This window comes from Anolis carolinensis, chromosome 3 (genome assembly GCF_035594765.1).
Source record: "Anolis carolinensis isolate JA03-04 chromosome 3, rAnoCar3.1.pri, whole genome shotgun sequence".
NCBI classification, from domain to species: Eukaryota; Metazoa; Chordata; class Lepidosauria; order Squamata; family Dactyloidae; genus Anolis; species Anolis carolinensis.
The window spans coordinates 250,832,725-250,855,683 of NC_085843.1; the positions used below are offsets into that span (position 1 = coordinate 250,832,725).

Sequence of the window (22,959 nt, forward strand, 5' to 3'; positions counted from 1 at the left end):
GCCCTCATTTTTGCCATATGCACATTCTATTAAGTCTCCATGTTTTCCATTTATGAGAGGGATGTTTTTTCAAAGTTATTTTTTTCAGGAGTAGAAAGTGTTGCAGATTGTTCAGTGCATGTAACCCAGTAATCCAGTAATACAACACACAGTTTAGCCAGTTCAAAAAAATATGCAACACAAATATGAAGAATGCAAAAAACAGAAATTTACTCTTAAGTATTCAGAGCAATGAATTCAAAAAACACAATCAGCAGTATAGTCAAAGTTCCTTTTGTGTATTACACTCACACATAGTCCATATAGTCTATAGAAATAAATCTTCCAATGTTCCTTGGATGTAGAAATACTGGCCAGCATGAAATGGAACTTCTGCCAGTCAGGAGTTTTATCTATCAGCTGCTATTATGATATTAATTATACTATTATTAATGGCAATATTTGTAATTTTCTTACAGAGTTCAAACTGGAGTAGAGGATACTTTTTTGACTTTTGAAGTTTACAGAGATGAAATCACAATGCAACTCATTGACAAAGCATGCAAAATTCTGGGTATGCATTTTTGGGGGAGTGGGAGTAATATATAATATATTGTCTGTTGATTTTTTTTTTAAAAAAACTGTTGTCCATTTTATTTATAATACTGTAAAATTCCAATTGCAGCATCAGAACTGATAAGTGAAAATAAATTAGATGTTTAGTTGTGTGCCTTCAAGCTGCTTCCAATTTATGGCGACACTAAGGTGAATCAGTCATGGGGTTTTCTTGGCAAGATTTGTTCAGAAGACCGAAAGAGTGTGACTTGCTCAAGGCCACCCATTTGTCTTCCTGAGTTGAGTAGGGATTCAAACCCTGGTTGCTTGCAACTCCCTTTAGCCCTAGTTGAAGGAACTTGTGAAATCCAGTCCAAGAACACTGAAGAACCACATGTTTATCACCCCATTTATATATGTGTGTGTGTAATACACACACACACATATAGTTTGGTGGACTTCATTGTCCAGAAATTCTGAAATGCAAATGGTTATAATTCAGCCATCATCTGAATCACACTAATCTGAAGATTTCTGAGATGGCCTCAACCAGTGCTCCAGTTATCATGGAGAGGAAGGCAGGGAGACCCTTTATGAAATGTTTGAAGTTCAACTTCAGACTCTTCTCATAATTTGCTAATTCCAGGTCTGAAAAGAATACATATGGGGGTGGGGGGCATTTGGGTATACATTGAAACTAAATAGTGGAGTAACCATGTTGTTCAAAAGCATCAGGTTCCTGGTGCCATGGCAACAATTGGACCTCCTGAAATTTGAAATATTTATTTTTTAGTCTACTACTTCTAGAATCCTTAGTGACCATGTTGGCGAGTTGCGTCTGAGAAATATAGTCTAAAATACAGCCACTTTCCCCAAAATATTGCATGATCTCTCTGTGCCCACATGCTTCCCTTTACAGATAGAAAGCTTCGTGTTGCTCAGAATCTGTATGTTTTGCCTTAACTGAAATGTAATTTAAATAGACCCCACAGCAATTACAGGTAAGAATGTTGATACATCACGACTCTATTGCCTAAAGCAATGTGAATCAAAGTATTCTCATTTATCTGAATTGAGTTGAGTTTTTATTTCTTAAACATAACAGTTTTGTTATGCTACTGTACATTTATTTCTTCAGATGTTCCCCCAGATATGGTCCTGAAGCAGTTTGGAGAATATTTCTTTGAATTCTGTAAGCGGTCAGGTTATGACCATATGCTGAGAACTCTGGGAGGAAATCTCTATGAATTTATAGAGAATTTGGATGCTCTGCATAGTTATCTGAGTTTATCTTACCAGGTAAGTATAGTATAACCCTCTTATACTGGTTCAGAGAAGAAGTTTTCCTCAAGATTGTAGCAGGTAATAAAAGGATGAAACTCTCTTCCTCCCATTTCCTACAGCCATAGCTGCTAGGAGCTCTTTTCCACTGATTTTGTTTGGGTGGGAGGGGACTGCTAAAGTTTGAGACAAATTTGAAAATGTCCGGGTTTTTTTTTAGTGTATGTGGCATATGTCTGCCCTTTTTGGCCCATTTTTCATTGCATCTGATATGAAACAAATTTAAGGCTGAGGGATACAGATCAATCTTTTATGAAATTTTATGATTGGAATCAATCTCAGGAGTGATATAGGGTGTATTCACACAATTACATCATTGTATTTCATTTTAATTGTTTTGGTTATTCTTTGGAATTCCGGGATTTGTAGTTTTCTGAGATATTTAGAATTAGCTTCCATGAGCAAAAATACTCAAATGAGTTCTCTAAAAATTTCAAAGTCCTCATACAGAAATCCCAGGATTCCATGGAATGGAGTCACAGCAAAGTGGTATCTAACTCCTGTAACAGTACTATAATTTTGCAGTCTGAGTGCACCCATGAAATAATGATCTAATTAGTAAAATCATTTTATTTTTATTGCCTAAGGAAATTAAATCATAAGTAAAATCACCAGCGTTTGCAATGCTGTGTAAATTTTCTAGCGTTCTATAATTAGCCGAATGTGTTGGTGATAGCAAGAGAACTTATCATATTCAGGGTATTAAGAGAGATGCATGGGAAACAGCACTGCCTCTTTGGGTTTTAAAAAATAATATTCTTAATTAGGATGTATTGTTTTAATCATATCATAATTCTAATTTGGTAAAGTCATCAAAGCTCAGCTCTTTGGCTTAATGGGGCCAGAAAATTGCTCTCAGTGGCAATCTGCACACTATGAAGTTGACCTTAAAATATGCATACCCTCCAACTGCCCCAGTTTGGTGGGGACAGTCCTGATTCATTCTTGGTCATCCCAATGTTTTATTTGCTTTGAAAATGTCCCAGGCAGTTACTCTCTCTTCTTCCCATCCCCCCCACCTCTTTATCCTCAGCTGAATTCAGTCACTGCTGTCAAAGTACCAAAGTACTTTGCACTCAACTCAGAAGTACAGAGAGGAAAGGTCTAAGAAATGTTTCTTCTCATTTGTGTGTTCTTCCTAATTAATATTTTTGCCATCTTGACCACCCTCTGATATTGCTTGGCCATTCATATCCCAGATTCCATCTAGGAAATATTGGAGGGTATAGGGTATGTCATGTTCAAACTGACGTTTTGAGTGTTTTTCAGAAAATGAATGCCCCCTCATTTAGGGTGGAAAAGAATGGAGACGGGTCAATGCATTTGCATTATTATTCAGACAGACGAGGCTTGTGCCACATTGTTCCAGGTATGTATTGTTCTCTGTAGCAAACACTGGAAAGTTACAATTAATTGGGAGCCACTGAATCAATACTACCAAACATCCATTATGTTTTTGCCTTTCCAGTGTTTTTTCACACCTTTATGCTTTCATTTATTTATGCCCTCATTAATTGACTGCATAATTAAACCATTCACTAAAGAGACTTCTTTATTCCTTATGGTGTTGACCCAGTGTTGTGCATAGAATAAAGCCACTAAAATAAGCTTGTGATAGCTAAACTGGAGTCTTACTGATTTTAGTTGTTCTAATCTAAACTTTAGATTGTTTAGTTTATAGGATTTGAACTAGCAATGCCTAGTTACCTTTAAACATTTTTTGGCAGTGGTCATTCAATCTAAAGTCTTAAGCACACTTGCAGTTCTAAATAGGTTTACAATCTTAAGCACATTTACTATGGTTATTTTTGAGCAATAATGGCTCTCCATAAGTCATTATAATAACATTAGAAAAGAATCAGAATGTAATATTTTTCGTTTGCTTCAGGCATAATTGGTGCAGCGGCCTTGGATTTTTTCAACATTGAAATTTCCATGGAAATAGTAAACCAAACAGAAGAAGAAGAAAGAACTGGAAAAAAGGAACATATTGTTTTCCTAGTAACACAAAAACCTGTGTTTTCATACAAAAGGAGAAATAGGTTCTCTACCTCTCCACAATACCTTTCAAGTTCAGGAACCCAGCTGGAGAAACAGCTAAATAAAGAGGTACTGTGTGTTTACTTTGAATAAAAACATTAGAAACAATGCATACATACAAATGAAGCATCAAGGCTGTTTTATGATTGTAACAGTCGAGACAAAACTCCCATTTTGTTTCAGAGCCTATATTGATAGTGGTGTTCATATAGCACAGTGGTTCTCAATCTGTGGGTCCCCAGATGTTTTGGCTTTCAATTCCCAGAAAGTTTAACAGCTGGTAAACTGGCTGGGATGTCTGGGAGTTGTAGGTCAAAACACCTGGGGACCCACAGGTTGAAAGTCACTGATATAGCAGAAACACATTTTTCTTGTGCATTGGCTGCATTTGCCATTATAATCAACATTAGGATTATCATTGGTAGAAGGACCCTTGGATTAAAATGAATGGGGAAGCACTATTTTCAAATTAAAATGATTAAAAAAAAATTCTGACTAGTTCAAAATTTGCACTACAAAAATGAGCATTCGCCCAATCCTGGATGCATTTTTTCAGTACTATTGTCTTACTGATTTCAATGTATTCATTACTCGCTGGTAGAGATGGTAATCTAAGAATACAATTGAATTGATTTGATATTTAGTTGATGCTGTCATTAGGATGCAGCACTTAATTTTTTTTTTGTTTCACTTGTGCTTTCTCCAGCATAATATTTTAAGGATTAGGTTATACTGTACACCTAGCACTATAAAGATTTCCCCAAAGATTTGTACAACAAAAAAGAAGTAAAACCCATCATTTAAAAACATATATAGGAATTCTTTTTTTTTTTGGGGGGGGGGGAGGGGGAAGTAGTTTGAAATAATGAGTGCTACTTACACAAATTCCAAATATATCCCAAATATCAGGAAGGGAATTAAAACAATATTTTCTTTTTGGTATTATTTCTTAGCTAGTTAATAATCCTTGTTAAGTTTCTCACTTTGAAATATTTAATAATATGCTATCATAACTTTGGGTTTATTTATTTCACAGGATCTTGATAGAGCCATGAATAAAATCAGAGATAAAACAAATCTCCTTTCTCCCTGTCCTGTGAAGAAAAGTCACTGGGAAACAATCCGAGGAATTGTAACAATAGGAAAAGGTAAACAAAGATATATTTCCAAAAATGTTAGAGATGTTTCATTAAAAAAATAGCCTGACATCTCAACTACATCAGTTTCATGTTTATTCTCACTGGATAACCAAAGTGACATATTTATTCTTATATATGACTGTTATGACATCATTCCTCAAGTGAGCTTTAGGAAGTGTAGATGGTCTTTTTCCTTCCCACTTACAGGTGCATCTGCAAAAAACGGTGGTCTGCTCTTCTGCCAATTGCAATGAAGCAGACTGATCTTTCCACTCTCTCCCACAAATGATCTTCAGTGCAACAATTGAAAGTAGGATTTCTTGTTGCAATGCCTCCCTCCTCACACCAGTGATCTTGATTGGCAGAAGAACAAACCTCCATAACTCACAGTAGTTAGGATTGGGTGACCTTTAGAGTCCCTGTTATTTCCATGCATTGTTGAATACGTCACAGATCACAAATGAAAATTCAGTTATGAACTCTAGGTGACACATTGGTAATTGTGAATGTGAATTCCTGCCAGGATCTTGTTATCTGAAGTTTGCCTCAATTTGCCACAATAACCCTGTGAACAATGTAACCATTGAACCCCACCTGAGACAAACCACAACTTATTGTATGGGTTTCTCAGCTAAAAGCTTAGTTTGTGCAGGGCTCAAGTTAAATTTCAGTTTCTTCCTCTAGCAGTGTCTCAGTAAAAAACAAAACAAAACATAAGCATAGAGAAACATGAAAACTTTAACCTCTGTATATTTCAAAATATACAATGATTTTGTGACAATATGTCAGCCAAATGCATGCATGATTCATTAATTATTGCTATAAATCGGAATGCAGAATGTATAATATCAACATTTCACTATGTATTACAAAACTACTCATTTTTTTAAAAACCCCTCTCTAAAATTCTGTTCACACTCTGGGAATCTCTGAACGGCTGTGATTTTGTGGTTAGCCCCAACTTCAATGGATTTTAAAGAAGATTAGACAAATTCATCAAGGATAAGGCTATTAATGGCTAATAGCCATGATGGATTACCCCAGTGTCACAGATAGTATGTTGCTGAATAAAAGTTGCCTGGGAGCACGATCAGAGGGGTGCTATTCATGTCCTGAATGTAGGCTTGCCATAGCTACCTGGCTGGTTGCAGTGTGAACAGAATTCTTGATTAGATAGCCCTTCAGTTGGATTCCTCAGGGCTCTGCATGCATTTTACTTCCCTTTAACTGTTATGGAGGCATCTCTTCCTGAAATTATGCTTTGTTCATATTGCTCCTCAGTACTTATTTTTCTTTATTAGGCCATGAATCCTTATTCCGTATTATAAGCAAACTTAAAGACATGGGATGAAATTGGATCACATTTTTCCTTTGCCTGTCCTCTGTCTTCCCAATATCTATCTTGAATGTATAAACAATTTTAAATAGGTCCATTTTGGCTTATGAAATTCTGTGACATTTCATCCTGATCCTATTATTAGGTGAAGGGGCAGGTAGTGGTAGAGAGGATGTGGTGAAGAAATGTGCCTGCTAAGTTCGGGCCACTGCCGTCAAGGCAGGTTCTCAACCTCTGATCCCCAGATGTTTTGGCCTTCAACTCCCAGAAATCGTAACAGCTGGTAAACTGGCTGGGATTTCTGGGAGTTGTAGGGCAAAACACCTGGGGACCCACAGGTTGAGAACCACTGGTCCCGGCTGATAAATGTCCCATTAAAAGTGCTAAATTAAGATGTCATCTTGTTTTGGGAATCAGGCAGCAAAATGACTTGGACTAGACCTGGACACTATAGAAATTAAAAGCAAAAAGGGGTGGGTTCAGAGGAGAGAGAGTATTCTCAGGATGTGTAAAATATGTATGTATCTCAATTTGGTTACTCTTAATATTCCTTTTGAATTTTATTTCATCTGTAAGTTAATACAAGATTTATATATACAGGCACCTTTTGAGTCTATTCAACTAAAAATGTATTATCCCTTTTTAAATGGTTCTTAAAGAAAGACATATTGTATTTCTCAACTAAATCACATTGGACTTAGACTATTATTTACTTTCTAATTTTATAGATTAAAACATTTTGTATTCATCTTGAGATTTGGGCTATCACCATAGTGTCCTATACATATGTTAGGTCTGTTATATATGCAGTTGTACTTTTCTAGCTGCTATGCAATTTTTGTATTCAGTTCACAATGGCCTAAGCAGAGTTACCACTACAGGTGCATCTGCCACTGCATACTCATTTGTAACTGAAGTCACTGGATTTACTAGGATTTTGAAGGCAGCCTGACCTGCATGGCATCATAATGTTGTATAGATTGGCAATGTAGTTGTGTATGACAGCACTTCTCTCTCTCTTTCATCACTGTGTACACCAACTATCAGCTATAATAAACCAAATTCATTTATTTGCATTTATTACAACATTTCATGTTCAACCTACATAATACAAATATGTTTATATTTGTATATTTGAAGAATAATGACTCAGGTCTCATGCAAGCATTTTCCTTTCACTGTGTTCACCAAATTTGGGATCTTTTTAGTCTTTTCTGATTTCCAGTGAATAATTGATGAACTTGTACCTAAAGAATACAGTACTTGCAATCTTACTATATCCAATATGATTAGAAATTGCAGTGCTATAGGAAGGGAAAAGAGACATATTAGAGTCCAATGGATAAAACCGTTAATTACCTTTATGAATGGTTTTTATCCTGAAAGCACATTTGGCACAGCAAAGGATATTTATTTATGAATAGAGATTAAACCTTGTGTAAAATCATGCTTATCACAAATGCTGTTTTCATCAACAAATTATATGAAGAGCATTCCCTTTCCTTGCCTTCCATGCTGCAGGACGGCTTCTTAGGGCATTTGATCCTGTCTACCCTAAAACCCTCTGGATTGATCCAAAGACATTCTGCAATGGGCTTCCTTTCCATATTGTTTTTGATGAAGAGGTATGTCAAGCTAATGACAACATGCTTCCTGTTATATGTGAACCAAACATACAGACACTTAAAATATCCAAGGCTTAGAAGTTGTCAGTCCAAAAATGTCTTCCACTAATTTTGCCTCCATTGTGTCGTCAAAGGCTTCCATTAAAAAAAAATACACCTAATATGGTTGCATTTCGGTGCTGATGCCTCCCTTCATGTGAACATATAAATGTACATTCATGCACAGCTCTAATGTGGAAAACAGCACGTCTTCCAGCAACCTCCTTACACTATGTTAAGACAGAAGGAGGCAGGGGTGACATGAAGCATGGCTATTGTTTTGAACTGGGGCATGGAAGATGATCTCTCATGCTACCTTTGGTCCAGCAGGCATTCAAAGCAATAGCCACACTCCACATTGTCCCTCCTCACTTCTTTCTGGGCAGTGTGCAGACACCAATGTCTTGTTTCTTATTCTCCCTTCCTCCTCCTTCCATGGCGGGAACTAATGTCTTGGTTAGAGTGTAGCATCACTGATTGCTTAGTAGTTCAGCAGACTTCTCTACCAGACCTATCCAGCTCCATACCTGCACAATCCTAGATGTTCATTGAGAAATAAGACCCCTTGAAATTGATTGTTACAAATACTTCATTGTTACTATTGCCTGTTGAATGTTAGCAGCTTGTTTATGTGGTCTGTAATCTTATAATATAATAGCCCCTAGAAATGTTTGTTACACTGTCATATGTTGAGGAGCTGAATTTGCATAGATGATGTGCCTTTTCATTTCCATCTTCATATAAATTCTGCAAGTTAGGTCTCTGGTGAAGATAACAGTTCGAGATAATTAAGTGAACTTTATAGTCGTTGGTATTTGAGGAGATGTCTCTAGTCTTAGTCTAACAGTCTAACGGTATACCCCAATTTTATCTTACTTGAAATACTACCAACTATATTATCATAGACTAGTTGTCATTCTTATTTCAAATCAGTCATAGTAATGTGCGACCATGATTTAACAGCTGTTAAGTCTATGTGGGGACATAGACCTAAATTCTTCTATTAGTTCCAACTGGAGTAGAACATCTGAATCAATGGTATTTAATATATGTATATGTAATATATGTATGTTAATTTATTATCGAACAATTATTCAATGGGTTTACTCTATTTAGGACTAAAATTAAGACCTGGCCATGGTATTCTATGGTTTAGGAAGAGCTTCTGTGTTGGCAGGAAAGACACAGAGCAAGGAGTAATTGAGAAAACTGAGAGACAGCATGGACATATATTAAATAGAAGCATTTCAAAAAGAATGTAAACAACACCTACTTCAGAGATATTTAAGAAATGAAGTTCTAGTGGGACATGCATGAAAATCTTCCAGGAATGCTCAAGAATCTTGTGTTGTTATGTTGAAACATTTTTTTTTAAAGCTGAAAGTAAAGCAGGCTGGAATCAGCATTCAAAAGATTGTTCCTGGCCTTCAAACTATGGGCATTCGTCTTAATCAGTACTTCAGTATTGTACGCCCTGAAGTGAAATTCACCATCTCCAGTGTTCAGAAATTTATCAACAGCCAATTTGTTTTCCGAACTAAGAGAGAGATGATGCCAGAATCCTGGAAGCAGCGTCCAATGTTAGAGCTGAGAGGTAGTAACTTGTTTTCTCAATAAATGTTACAGTTGGGAGATACTGATGTGACTACTCAAAGAGTTTACTATGTCGGCTTCAGCAGTAATTATGAAACACAACTGCTTCTCACTGAGGGGCTAAATCTTTGACTTTGGATCTTTGTACCAGTTCAGATTAAAGCCGGGCACTCATGCAGCTCAGTGCTTTTTTTATCTCCCAAAAACATTGCATAGGGAAAGCTAAATATCAGAAGAAAAGATTTCAGCCTTTTCTTCTGCAAATACTAGGCTTTTGTGTACATTGAATTTCTTTGTTATATGAACAAAGTCATGGGATTGGGTGGGAAATCACACTTATATGATCCTTAGGAGATGCAGTCACTGTTTTTGGTCATACACACATGGCCTACTATTTTCACAAAGAATGAAAAATTTTGTTTAGTAGGCATGCCCGCCAAAAGCAAGATTCTTCTAGTTTAAAAAAGAGGGCATATAGCAATCATTAGAAGTCACAACAGCTGTTTCTATTGAATCATAGGCTCATAGATTTGGACAAAATCTTGTAGGCCATTGAGCTCAGCTCCCTTGCAGGAAGGCCAATGGCTTGTAAGAAATGGCTTTTTAGTTTCTACTTAAATGCTTTTAAAGTATCATCTTGCGAAAAAAAAACCTGCTCTTTCTCCTTCTCTGTCCTTCCCTGTGAAATCTGAAATGATTATTTTTATCATGTCAGAAGTGACTTGAGGACATACTGCAAATCACAGTTGGTGTGAGAGAATTGGCTGTCTACAGAGATGTTGCCTAGGGGACACCTGGTTATGTTAGATGGGAGGCTTCTCTCATGTCCCCGCAAGCTAGAGCTGACAGAAAGGAGCTCATCCCATCTCATGGATTTGAACCGGCAACTAGTGGTGCCATCATAGTAGTTTGGATAGCTGATTTTTGTTCTGGGTGGAGTAGAAGAGAATGGGAGGGGAGGATTAGATCACTGAGCCTGTAGAAATGACAAAAAGCACTAAATGCATTTAAATAAAAGGAATGGTGTACAGGAAGTCTACCCATGACTATACCTTTGTGTGAATCAGGACAGATGATCTGGATGGAGTCTGTCCAGTGTATGCTGTACCTCTGCTCCCCTCTCCTACGCACATTGCATGAGCTGGAAGAGCGGCACATGCACATTGCGGACATTGCTCCCCATGATGTCACCAGAGATCTGATCCTTCTCAACCAACAGCGGCTGGCTGAGATGGAGCTGTCCAGTCAACTTGAGAGGAAGAAAGAGGAACTGAGGATCCTGTCAAAGCATCTTGAGGAAGAGAAGAAAAAGACGGAAGCCCTTCTCTATGCCATGCTCCCTAAGCATGTGGCCAACCAGCTCAAAGAAGGGAAACGAGTCGAGGCAGGTGAATGCACACAATATGGGCCAAACACTTGGAGAGCTGTGATATGCAATTTGCTTATGTTGTAAGAATGAGATTCAGAATCTGGGGAATGCTGAGAAAATGTATGGGACTCAGACCCAAGTTGGGTCTGAGTCCCATACATTTTCTCTAATACTTTTCTCTAATACTGTCACTGGAGTGTGGTGCAGTGCAATTTAGGGAAGTTGGGGTTTTTTTGGACCACAGTCCCTGGGCGAGTAGAAAATTCTGTGAGATATAGTGTTGAAATATATAGTTTTCCCCAGGCTTTGTCTATTATTATATTTAAAACATTAGTACAAGATTTCCCAAGCTCTAGTCCTCCAGGTGTTTTTGACTTCATCTCCCAGAATCATTGGTCATTGGCCAAGGCAGCTGAGGCATCTGAGTCCAAAAACAACTGGAAAATTTCCAAAAACAACTGGAAAATTAGAGTTTGGGAATCACTGTATATAGTGTGTCGTCCAATATAAAATGCTTCTAAGTTGAATTGAAATGAAAGTAGGAGCTCGGAAAAACTGATGAACTTGATTTCCAGGAGAAGTAAACTGTTGAATATGATATTCTCAGGTTTCACAGAAGAGTGTTTATCATCATGCCTTTCTTTTTAGCTTTTGGAACCTCCTGCCTATAGTTTGTGTGATCTTCTTTTTAATGGAATGCTGAAATTTTGCTTCACCTTTATGACAAGATCAAGGTCATAAAGAATCATTTGGTTCAAATGTGCTATTATACAAAATATTTGATAATATGTTGTTTTGATCCTTTTACTGCAGTATGGTATTTAAATAATCCTTTGTTATGTCTTCTTGGGCTGTTTCCCTTGGCAAAGTAACCAAAAAGCTGTGTAAATAATTTTTAAAATAGCTTACAAGTAGATATTTTTATAAGTCAATGTTAGAATACTGAATGAATGTAGTACTACAAAAAGGCTTCTAATATTGATGTATATCTATATATATTTCCTTATAGGAGAGTTCAAAGAGTGCACAATATTATTCAGTGATGTCGTAACTTTCACCAACATTTGTGCTCAGTGTGAACCTATTCAAATAGTACTCATGTTAAATGAAATGTATCTACGATTTGACAGGCTGACCACCGTGCATGATGTCTATAAGGTATTTGATCTGCATCTTGTGTTGGTTAATTTCATGATATTGACATGAGTACAGGAAGGGGCACAGAACAATTCCTTCATAGCCTTTCTACATCTTGAAGAGCATCTGAGGCTATTTTTTCTATTTTCTTTGGCTTCAGATTCTAGCAATGTTTATACAAGTAAAGTAAATAGGTTGTTTTTGCCTTGCTGTGTCCTTGTTCTCCCCTTCACCTTGTCTAGACCATTTGCCTTGGTCTGATTGTTCTTCGATGTCCTCTAAGACATCTTCTATGTCACCCAGTCCATGGTTTACCTTTAGTTAAGCCACAAAGGAAGATAGCAATAGCATAACAAAATGATTTAAAAAATCTCCAAAAGATAAATTACGATAATAGTAATAGTAATTGTAATAGTGGTAACAGAAAATGCATAGTAGTTGAGGACAACTTTGCAAAGAAAAGAAACCAAAAATAAAAGTGAGAAAGGAAGCAAAAAGGTATGTGGAACTACACTGGACATTATATAAATTGACTGTATTTCCAAACCCACATTTTTTTGAAGCTGACAACTATAAAATGCATTTTATTGTGTAGCTGAAGCAGTAAGATGTGACCATTGAATGTTTAGCTTTCAGTCTTGAAATATAAGTTCTTCGGGCAATAGTAAAAGCACATGCAACCCAAACATGTTGATCAACGGTTACATTCTGCATAATAAGAAAATTAGGTCTAGGTGGAGTTGCTCTGCTCAAAGCTCAAAATGATTAGGATGTCATTTTAATAATATTTGATAGTAATTCCAAAGAAGCTCAAACAGAGATTATTGCCATTTTAGGATGTCTCTGCTTGTTTTCTAAAGGTGGAGACTATAGGGGATGCCTACATGGTGGTTGGCGGTGTCCCTGTGCCTGTATCAACACATGCTGAAAGGGTTGCCAACTTTGCTCTAGGAATGATCATAGCAGCCAAAGACATCAAGAACCCAGTTTCTGGATGTCCCATTCAAGTGAGTATCAAAGTAATATGTTTTCTGCTTATTATTTGTGAAGGAAGATAATTTGGACTGGATGCAACTTCATATTTTTCTGCAAGTAATAGGTTGGATCCCAATTCACTCATACTCAGAGATTCACTCATACTCAAACCCAACAAAATGAATGGCCTTAAGGTTAATTCCATTGAGTCCTCCATTATCTTAACAAGCCATCATCTGAAAAGCATCATGTTTGTCTTGGAAAATGTACAGAAGTGACCCAGCACAATTTTCCAGAGCCATACTGTCTTTATAATAACAAGATTTTCGATATGCATGGCAAAGATAACTCATTCCAGGTATTTGGGAATGTGCAGTATTCTAGGTTTTCATTGGGTTAGAATTCCCATAATCCCCCATCACTGGCTATGCTGGCTAGTTTTGATTGAAATGGTTGTCCAATGACATCTGAAGGGCCACTTATTTTCCCATTCCTGATGTACACATTCTAGTTCAAAGGGAAGCTTTATGAATTCTAATGGATGCAGGCAGAATGTTGTCCTTTCTTTTAAATGCTACAGTGAAGTTTGATCATCCAGGAGTGTCAAAGTGTCCACAGAGATCTGGATTTGACATTGGGAGATGCAGTACATATCTTTCCAATTTTGTATTGATATATGCTGCTACAGCAATAGAAAAACAAGTATCCTTAGTGTTTCTGCAGGATTAGTTTTGAGTAGCCTCAGCACATTAATCCACTATAGACTAGAGAAGTAGGATTTAATGGGATTTTATCAAAGCTGTAAAGGATGTTCAGCACTCATGAGATGTCTGAGAATAATCTTGTGATTCACTCTCTGCAGTTGTGCTTGGAGAAAGACAATATTTTTTTTTTGGATTCCAGAAAAACATCAGAGACAAATGTTGCTCCAGTATGGGGTACATTCATGCATATGTACATACACCTAAAATTTTTGGCATAGTACCTTTTTTTTTTTACCTCACTGGTTACCTCCAGAACTTGCAGGTTTTTAAAAAAAGCCACATCACTCCCCAGTTCCTGCAAAATTTTAACAGGGGCAAAAGTAGAATTTATTTAGAAATTATGGTTGGACCATTCCTCTTGCAAACATCTTCCAGTGTTTTAAAATATCTGCCTTTAAGTGTCCCAATTTGGGGTGGAGTCACTTTTCATTTTCTGCTAGTGGTAGTTAGGGACTCTGCTCATTCATTTGAAGTACTCAAAGATCTACCAGTAGATCTCAATAATTTTTTGCCTGCCTTTGGATTAAAATACTTCACCTAAAGAAGCTCCGGATTACGGATTGACACTATTTTTCTTTACATATTAGAGATGATGGATGTGTTGCACTTGAATTAAAATATATTGTAGATAAGATTTTTTTTTTAAATTAAATCTCACTCAGATCAGAGTTGGGATCCACACCGGGCCTGTTCTTGCTGGTGTTGTTGGAGAAAAAATGCCACGCTATTGTTTATTTGGAGACACTGTAAATATAGCATCCCGAATGGAAAGCCATGGAGTTCCTAACAAAATTCATCTGAGTGCCAATGTTTATCAGTAAGTACTTTATATGCAATCCATTCTTTTCTAATAATCTTTCAAGAAAATATTGCCTCAAGCTCATGCAGCTTGTAACACAATAATCCCTCTTGTCTGAGCTGTGTTGCTCTATTTGAATGTGGTCCTGATCAGTAAAAGGCAGTATATTTGGTACTAAATTGGCCTATCCCCCAAGGGACTATTGTGGTGCAACTCACAATCCCTTCCAGACTGCCCTTGTTTTGACAAAATTGTGAATATACTCCCTTGGAAATATCTGAGAATGGCATCACACCTGTGAAATAGACTGTGCTCCCTAGCATTGTTTAACAAATAAATGACAATTTTCCAAAACCAAAATGGCTTTATTTTATTTTATTTTCCTTTCTTCCTTTTTCTTGTTTGCATTTGTGCATTTTTTAAAGTCAGTGGAGAAGTGAATCACGTTTGGGCTTAAGTGAGTTAGTCAAGGTGCTGCGGCCTATCTCCCAAATATACTGAGTACACCAATTTCCACTGACAGCAGTACATCATATTATATTGGTTTACTTCTGCATCGACACTGGTAATCTTTCAGTGTAATGACAATCAAATTTGAAATCTTAGTGATGTCATAAGTGCATTGCATAGTAATAAGCAAACTTTATTTATTTCCCATATTTCTATCCCACCCTATCTCACCCCAAGGGGGACTCAGAGCGACTTACAACTTGGCACAATTTGATGCCACTTTTAATAAAGCTTATTGATGCCGTTACTTTATATGAAACGTTTTTCATACCTTCTGCTAAAATGTGTTGTTCTCTGAAGTGTGTATTTCATGCTCTCTGCTGAAATGTGTTATTCTCTTTATGTTTCAGGTGCTTAAAGCACAAGAATTTTGAGATGATGGAAAGAGGAGAAATTGATGTGAAGGGCAAAGGGAAAATGCACACTTACTTCCTGGTTCAAAATACAACTGCAACAGAGAATGAAATTATGGGGAGGTCAGTCAGGGCACCTGATGTCAGCCACAAATCTGCTCAACTGTTTCAGGAATGCAGAGCTGACGAATTTCAGAAGTTGTATCCTCAAGGTAGAGGATGAAAAACATCATTTTTTCCTCCTGTTTTTTATATCAGTGTTGGGACAACTGAGATTCTTTATGGCAGTGGTTCTCAACCTGAGGCACCCAGATGTTTTTGGCCTACAACTCCCAGAAATCCCAGCTAGTTTACCAGCTGTTAGGATTTTGGGAGTTGAAGGCCAAAAACATCTTGATTGAGAACCACTGCTTTATGGGATACACAGCCATAATGTCATAACTACAGTTCATCTCCAGATCTCACCCCTTAAAACACAACTTTTATGCCAGGCAGCTGCACCAAGTGAATGAGCTCTTCCACACTCAGTATGGTTGCCTGGTTTTAAGATGGATTTTAGGAAATTTGTGGTTGTGGCAATGGTACCAAAACCATAAATGCAGATAGAAAACAGTCTAACGAATGACATTGTTACTTATTATAACACCATCTTTTCACAATGATTGCACATGGTTGAGGGCATCCTTGTATTTGCAGAAGTTCCAAAATTCTAAGGTGGGAGAGACCCACAAAACAGTCCAATTCTGAGCAAGCTACATAGGGGATGGAAAGTTAGCAGGAAGAGGAAATGACATGGAATTGCACAGTTCATAGATAATAGATGGAATCGACAGCCATAAAATTGTTGATGACGGGGCCTAAATACAAAAAAGGCTCCTAATCATCTCTGATATTTGAAGCTGTGGAGGGTGTTTGGATGGGAGACTATCTATAAAGACCAGATACTGTGGCTATATTTTAGGAAAGAAAATACTGCTCTGAGTATTCCTTGTCTGAGAAAAGCATGTGAGGTCACTAAGCCGAGAAGCAACTTGAAGATATAATCACATATATGGATGGTTTTTAAAAGAGAGTGGATAAACACTGGTAGGAATGGGTCATCAATGACTACAAGCCAGGAAGGGTGAATAATACCTCCAGTAATATTATGATTCTTCATATAAATAGCTGGGTGTCACGACCCAGGCTGCAGAGCACCAATAACCATACACAGAGGCCAGAATCTATCTAATATCTTTATTGTAGGAATATATAAAGTTAATAAAAACAAGTGTAGAAAATAGTCCAGAATTAGACCTTTCAGGAAAGGTCAGAATTAGTCCAAAAAAGCAATGTCCAATAAGAAATATTAAGGTCCAAAGTTGTAATCCAATAACCGAAACACTCACTTTGCCAAGCAAAGTGAGGGGAGATGACAAGGTCCTTTAGTCCATGAAACTTGAGCGAGGCTAGGAAATAACTTGATACTTGAAACAAGGCTTGAACGTGGAACAAGGTAACTAAGAACAAGAACAAGGTCCGTGGAATAACTTGATAAATCCGTGGAACAAGGCAAGGATTGATCCTGGGAAACAAGGCAAAGTCCGTAGATAAACAAAGGCTGGGAAGCAAGGCGAAGGCTGGATAGCAAGGCAAGGCTTGAGCAGTAGCGAGGCTTGAACCGGAGCGCGCTGTCCAGACACAACTCGCTCCGTAGGCTGACGAATTGACTCCGCGAAGTTACTACGCGGGCAAAACACCTATGTAGAGTCTAACTTTCCCACCGAAGCAGTTCTCTGGGAATCAGAAACGAAAGCTAAACTCTGAGACCAGATGTTAAACTCCTTAAAGATTCTCACGAGAAGCAGTCTTAATTGGCTACATTCTTAGCTGCAATTCTTGCACTCCTGCGCGAAGCTGAATCTAAACTTCTCTGTTGTTTACAAAACTCCCGGCGCAAGAATACGGGAGAAGTAGGCTCTGGGCTTGTTTGACATACTTCTGGGAGACAACTTTCTTGCAGGTGCAAGGTTCCCAGATCTGCCTGGGAAAGATCTGGCTGAGAGGAATCCAGTTCAGACTGGGAAGGTAAAAAACCCAAGTTTTCATCTTCATCAGGAATTACAATGTCCTGAGCAGGACTACAAGGCCCATGGGTCATCACACTATCCCCCTCCTCAAGGCCCCTCCCAAACTGAGGCCCTCTCCCCGAGGCGCGAGGTCGCGGCTTGGCGGGATAGGTCTGATGAAAGCGACGGGTTAGATCAGGAGCATGGACTGTGGAGGCGTCTTCCCAAGAGCGTTCTTCAGGGCCAAAACCCACCCAGTCAATGAGATATTGTAGGCGGCGGCGGTGAAAGCGAGAATCCAAAATGTCCTCAACCTCGAACTCCTCCTCCCCATTCATCAAAACAGGAGGGGGGGCCGGTTGGTCTGTATCAGGACGCACACCATCCGCCGGAAGGAGCAGGGAGCGGTGAAACACTGGGTGAATGCGCATTGAACGCGGAAGTTGGAGTTTGAAAGTCACGGGGTTTAATTGCGCCACCACTGGATAGGGGCCAATGAAACGGGCATCTAACTTCCGGCAAGGGCGGTGGGAGGGCAGAAAGCGAGTGGACAGGAAAACCCGATCTCCTACCTTGATTTCGGGACCCGGCTGGCGATGTTTGTCAGCGTGGCGTTTATAGTCCTCCTTGGCTTGGTCCAGTTGCTGGAGCAAAAGTTGTTGCACCGCTGTGAGTTCCTGCAGCCAATCCTCTGCTGCGGGAACCTCTGAAGTTTCAATGACAGGGGGAAAGAAACGTGGATGAAAGCCGTAGTTTGCAAAGAACGGCGTTTCTTTTGTAGAAGCTTGAACTCCATTGTTGTAGGCAAACTCAGACAGTGGTAACAGAGAAGCCCAATTGTCCTGTTGATAGTTTACATAACAGCGAAGATACTGCTCCAAAGTGGCATTGGTGCGCTCCGTTTGCCCATCTGTTTGGGGATGATGAGCTGAAGATAAGCGAGAGTCTATGCCCAATAGTTTTTGTAGTGCCTTCCAAAAACGAGAGGTGAATTGAGATCCACGGTCTGTGACTAAACTCTTGGGCAATCCATGTAGTCTGAAGACATGTTGAAGAAATAAATCCGCAGTTTCCTTGGCCGTGGGGAGGCCTTCGCAGGGAATGAAATGGGCTAACTTGGTGAATAGGTCCACCACCACTAAGATCGTGGTGAACCCACAGGAAGGTGGTAGGTCAGTGATGAAATCCGCGGAAATTATTTCCCATGGGCGAGATGGGGTAGGAAGGGGGTGTAAAAGCCCTGAGGGCTTCTCCCTTCGTATCTTGGAGCGCTGGCATACTGGGCAGGTGTTGACATATTTTTCCACATCCTTGCGGATCTTGGGCCACCAAAAATCCCTTAGGATCAGATGCATAGTTTTAAATAGTCCGAAGTGCCCTGCTGGTTTGCAGTCATGACACAGACGAAGCGCCTTTTCCCTGCCCGGTCCGGGTGGGATATAGACATGATTTCTATAGCAGAGTAGCCCATCTTTAAGCGAAAAGGGGAAATGCAGACCTTGGCGAAGTTGGTCCTGCGCCCAGGCATCTGCTTGCTGACTAGCCCTGATTTCTTGAGCACAGATGGGTCCTGGAGTAGGGGAAGTTGAACCAATGGGAATGGATTTGGTGTTCCCCACCGTGAGCGTGGCAAAGTTCTCAGGTTGTAGCAGTTGGGATTCAAAGGTCTCCTTGCGTCCTGCAGCGTATTCCGGTTTACGTGACAGGGCGTCTGCTTGCTTGGTTTGGGCTGGGGTCACATAATGGATCTGGAAGTTGAAACGTTCAAAGAATAAAGCCCAACGTTGCTGCCTCTGATTTAGTTTGCGGGCAGTTCTTAGATGTTCTAGATTACGATGATCAGTGTGGACTTCAATGGGAAATTTGGCCCCTTCTAGCCAATGTCTCCAAGTTTCAAAGGCTGCCTTTATGGCCAGTAGTTCTTTTTCCCAAATGGTGTAATTCCTCTCTGGTGTGGTTAGTTGACGAGAATAAAAGGCACAGGGGTGGAGGTGATCTCCCACCGGTTGTAAGAGTACAGCCCCAATTGCCACATCAGAGGCGTCCGCTTGCACCACAAAAGGGGTTCCAGGATTTGGGTGCTGTAGAATTGGCTGGGAGGTGAATAGTTTCTTTAGTTGCTGGAACCCTTTCTCTGCTTGATCAGTCCAGCGGAAAGGCTGCTTACCACGGATGCAGCTAGTGATGGGGTCGGACCAGCGGGCAAAATCTGGAATGAACTTGCGGTAGTAGTTCGCGAACCCCAAGAAACGCTGCACCTCTTTCTTGTTAGTTGGCGCCCGCCATTCCAATACTGCTGAAACTTTGGCTGGATCCATGGAAAGCCCTAGAGGCGAGATGCGGTAACCAAGGAAATCTACCTCTTGTAGATCAAAAGCGCATTTTTCCAGCTTGGCATAAAGTCCATGATCCCGCAATCGTTGTAACACCATTTTGACGTGGTTCTCATGTTCTGATTGTGATCTGGAAAACACCAAAAAATCGTCCAGGTAGATTATCAAGAACCTGTCTAGATAGTCCTGAAAAATGTCATTGACAAAATGCTGGAACGTTGCGGGGGCTCCGCATAAACCGAAATTCATAACTCGGGACTCAAATAATCCGAATTTGGTCTGGAAGGCGGTCTTCCACTCGTCCCCTTCCCTGATGCGAATTAAGTTGTAAGCCCCCCGAAGATCCAGCTTGGTGTAAACCTTGGCTCCTCGAAGCCGATCCAGTAGATCCGAGATTAAAGGCAGGGGATAGCTGTTCCGCTTGGTGATATTGTTCAATGCTCTGTAGTCCACCACCAAGCGTAGTTCCCCTGACTTCTTCTTCACAAACATCACTGGGGAGGCGGCTGGGGATTGAGAGGGTCTGATGAATCCCTTGCGAAGGTTTGTCTCTAGGAATTCCCTGAGAGCTTCTTGCTCTGGTTCAGTCAGGGAGTAGAGATGCCCTCGCGGGATCGGGGCCCCCTCCACCAAGTCAATGGCACAGTCATAAGGTCTATGTGGGGGTAATTTTTCGGCTTCTTTCTCATTGAATACATCCCAATACTCGGAGTACTTCTTTGGCAAGGTGATGATGGGCTCGGTGTCCGTGGCATGGCATACCTTGGCTACGAGGCAATGGTTTTGGCAGTACGGTGAAGCAAACTGCAGTTCTCTGTTGGACCAGGAGATGTTAGGGTCGTGGAGAGTCAGCCATGGAATTCCCAAAATCACAGGGAAATGGGGAACCTCGGTAACAAAGAAGGAAATCTCTTCCATATGTTCCCTTATCCACATCCTGGTGGGTTCCGACCACTGACTTACGGGGCCCGTCTTGAGGGGACGGCCGTCTATGGCTTGCACCACACGGGCATTCTTGAAATCATGATATTGTAATCCCAGAGAGTCGGCATACTCTCTATCGATGAAATTGTTGGTAGCTCCAGAGTCTATCATGGCGTGGATCATGACGGGTCCCCTTTTTGCTGACCATAATGTGACCACGAGAAGGAACAGGACCCCGGTTGGCGGCTCTTGGATGGATTTTTTGACCGGGTTGGCGAGCCCCTCTACACCCGGTCGTTGGCTTCCCCCGCCGGCTGTGTGCCAGTCGGCTCAGACGCCTTCGTCTCCGTGGAGGACGCCGCCGCAAGACGGGCGGCAGGCTTCCCTTTGGCTGGGCACTCTCTGGCGAAGTGGCCCCCGTTCCCGCAGTACCAACAGAGGTTTAAGCGTTGACGACGGGCCTTCTCGGCGGCATCTAGTCTGGGACGCACATTGCCCAACTGCATCGGCACCTCCTCGCCTCCTCTGGGGTATGGGGTTGGCGGTGGGGGTCTCCACACCGGACGTGGCTGAACGCTGGCGGGAGCGGGGGGTTTTGCCCCGGCTCTACCGCCCTGGCCTCGAACCCACTGTTTCCTGTTGGCAATCATGACTTCAGCCCGTAGACATTGATCAATGAGTGCCTCGAGGGTCTGGGGAGGATCCACCTTGGAGATTTCTTCCAGCATTTCAATGTTGAGACCCTCCCGGAATTGTCCCCTGAGGGCTACATCGTTCCAGCCGGTGTTGTGGGCCAGCACTCGGAACTCGGCTATATACTGAGACATAGGTCTGTCTCCTTGGAAAAGGCGACGGAGTTTGTGACCGGCTGCCTCCAAATTGTCCTCGATTCCCCAAGTCTCCTTGAGGTGGTCCAAGAAGTGTTGCGCTGATCTTAGGTGTGGAGAGGCTTGGTCGAACAGTGCCGTCGCCCAGCTGGCCGCTGGCCCGTCTAGAAGACTGTAAACCCATGCCACTTTGATGTCTTCTTGGGGAAACTCGGCAGCACGGGCCTCCAGATAAGCTTGACATTGGCGACGGAAGACATGAACCTTAGAAGCTTCTCCAGTAAACTTGGTTGGCAACGCCATGGCCGGAAGACGAACTCCGCGTTCCTTCAAACCCCTTGTTTCTCCATCCTGTGCATTGAGCTTATCACGGATTCGGTCCACCTCTTCCTTGTCGATGGTGTAGGTAATCGGCTGGCCGCTCGGCCCAGGTACGGTTCCGGTAGACATTCTGGCCGAGGTTAATTGGTGCTTAGGGTGGCGGAGTCAAACTGTCACGACCCAGGCTGCAGAGCACCAATAACCATACACAGAGGCCAGAATCTATCTAATATCTTTATTGTAGGAATATATAAAGTTAATAAAAACAAGTGTAGAAAATAGTCCAGAATTAGACCTTTCAGGAAAGGTCAGAATTAGTCCAAAAAAGCAATGTCCAATAAGAAATATTAAGGTCCAAAGTTGTAATCCAATAACCGAAACACTCACTTTGCCAAGCAAAGTGAGGGGAGATGACAAGGTCCTTTAGTCCATGAAACTTGAGCGAGGCTAGGAAATAACTTGATACTTGAAACAAGGCTTGAACGTGGAACAAGGTAACTAAGAACAAGAACAAGGTCCGTGGAATAACTTGATAAATCCGTGGAACAAGGCAAGGATTGATCCTGGGAAACAAGGCAAAGTCCGTAGATAAACAAAGGCTGGGAAGCAAGGCGAAGGCTGGATAGCAAGGCAAGGCTTGAGCAGTAGCGAGGCTTGAACCGGAGCGCGCTGTCCAGACACAACTCGCTCCGTAGGCTGACGAATTGACTCCGCGAAGTTACTACGCGGGCAAAACACCTATGTAGAGTCTAACTTTCCCACCGAAGCAGTTCTCTGGGAATCAGAAACGAAAGCTAAACTCTGAGACCAGATGTTAAACTCCTTAAAGATTCTCACGAGAAGCAGTCTTAATTGGCTACATTCTTAGCTGCAATTCTTGCACTCCTGCGCGAAGCTGAATCTAAACTTCTCTGTTGTTTACAAAACTCCCGGCGCAAGAATACGGGAGAAG

At 40.7% G+C, this 22,959-nt stretch overlaps 1 protein-coding gene across 1 annotated transcript in view; it reads left to right on the forward strand.

Moving 5' to 3' along the window:
• The window catches only part of LOC100565491 (guanylate cyclase soluble subunit beta-2), a 31,727-nt gene that overhangs the window by 5,744 nt on the left and 3,024 nt on the right, over positions 1–22,959 (forward strand). Inside the window, exons 3-14 of the mRNA XM_008106279.2 lie at positions 459–553; positions 1,673–1,833; positions 3,145–3,244; positions 3,764–3,984; positions 4,952–5,063; positions 7,912–8,015; positions 9,432–9,648; positions 10,715–11,035; positions 12,026–12,174; positions 13,014–13,160; positions 14,555–14,709; positions 15,552–15,766. Coding sequence (XP_008104486.2) covers positions 459–553; positions 1,673–1,833; positions 3,145–3,244; positions 3,764–3,984; positions 4,952–5,063; positions 7,912–8,015; positions 9,432–9,648; positions 10,715–11,035; positions 12,026–12,174; positions 13,014–13,160; positions 14,555–14,709; positions 15,552–15,766 — 1,997 coding nt within the window. The remainder of the gene's footprint in view (positions 1–458; positions 554–1,672; positions 1,834–3,144; positions 3,245–3,763; positions 3,985–4,951; positions 5,064–7,911; positions 8,016–9,431; positions 9,649–10,714; positions 11,036–12,025; positions 12,175–13,013; positions 13,161–14,554; positions 14,710–15,551; positions 15,767–22,959) is intronic.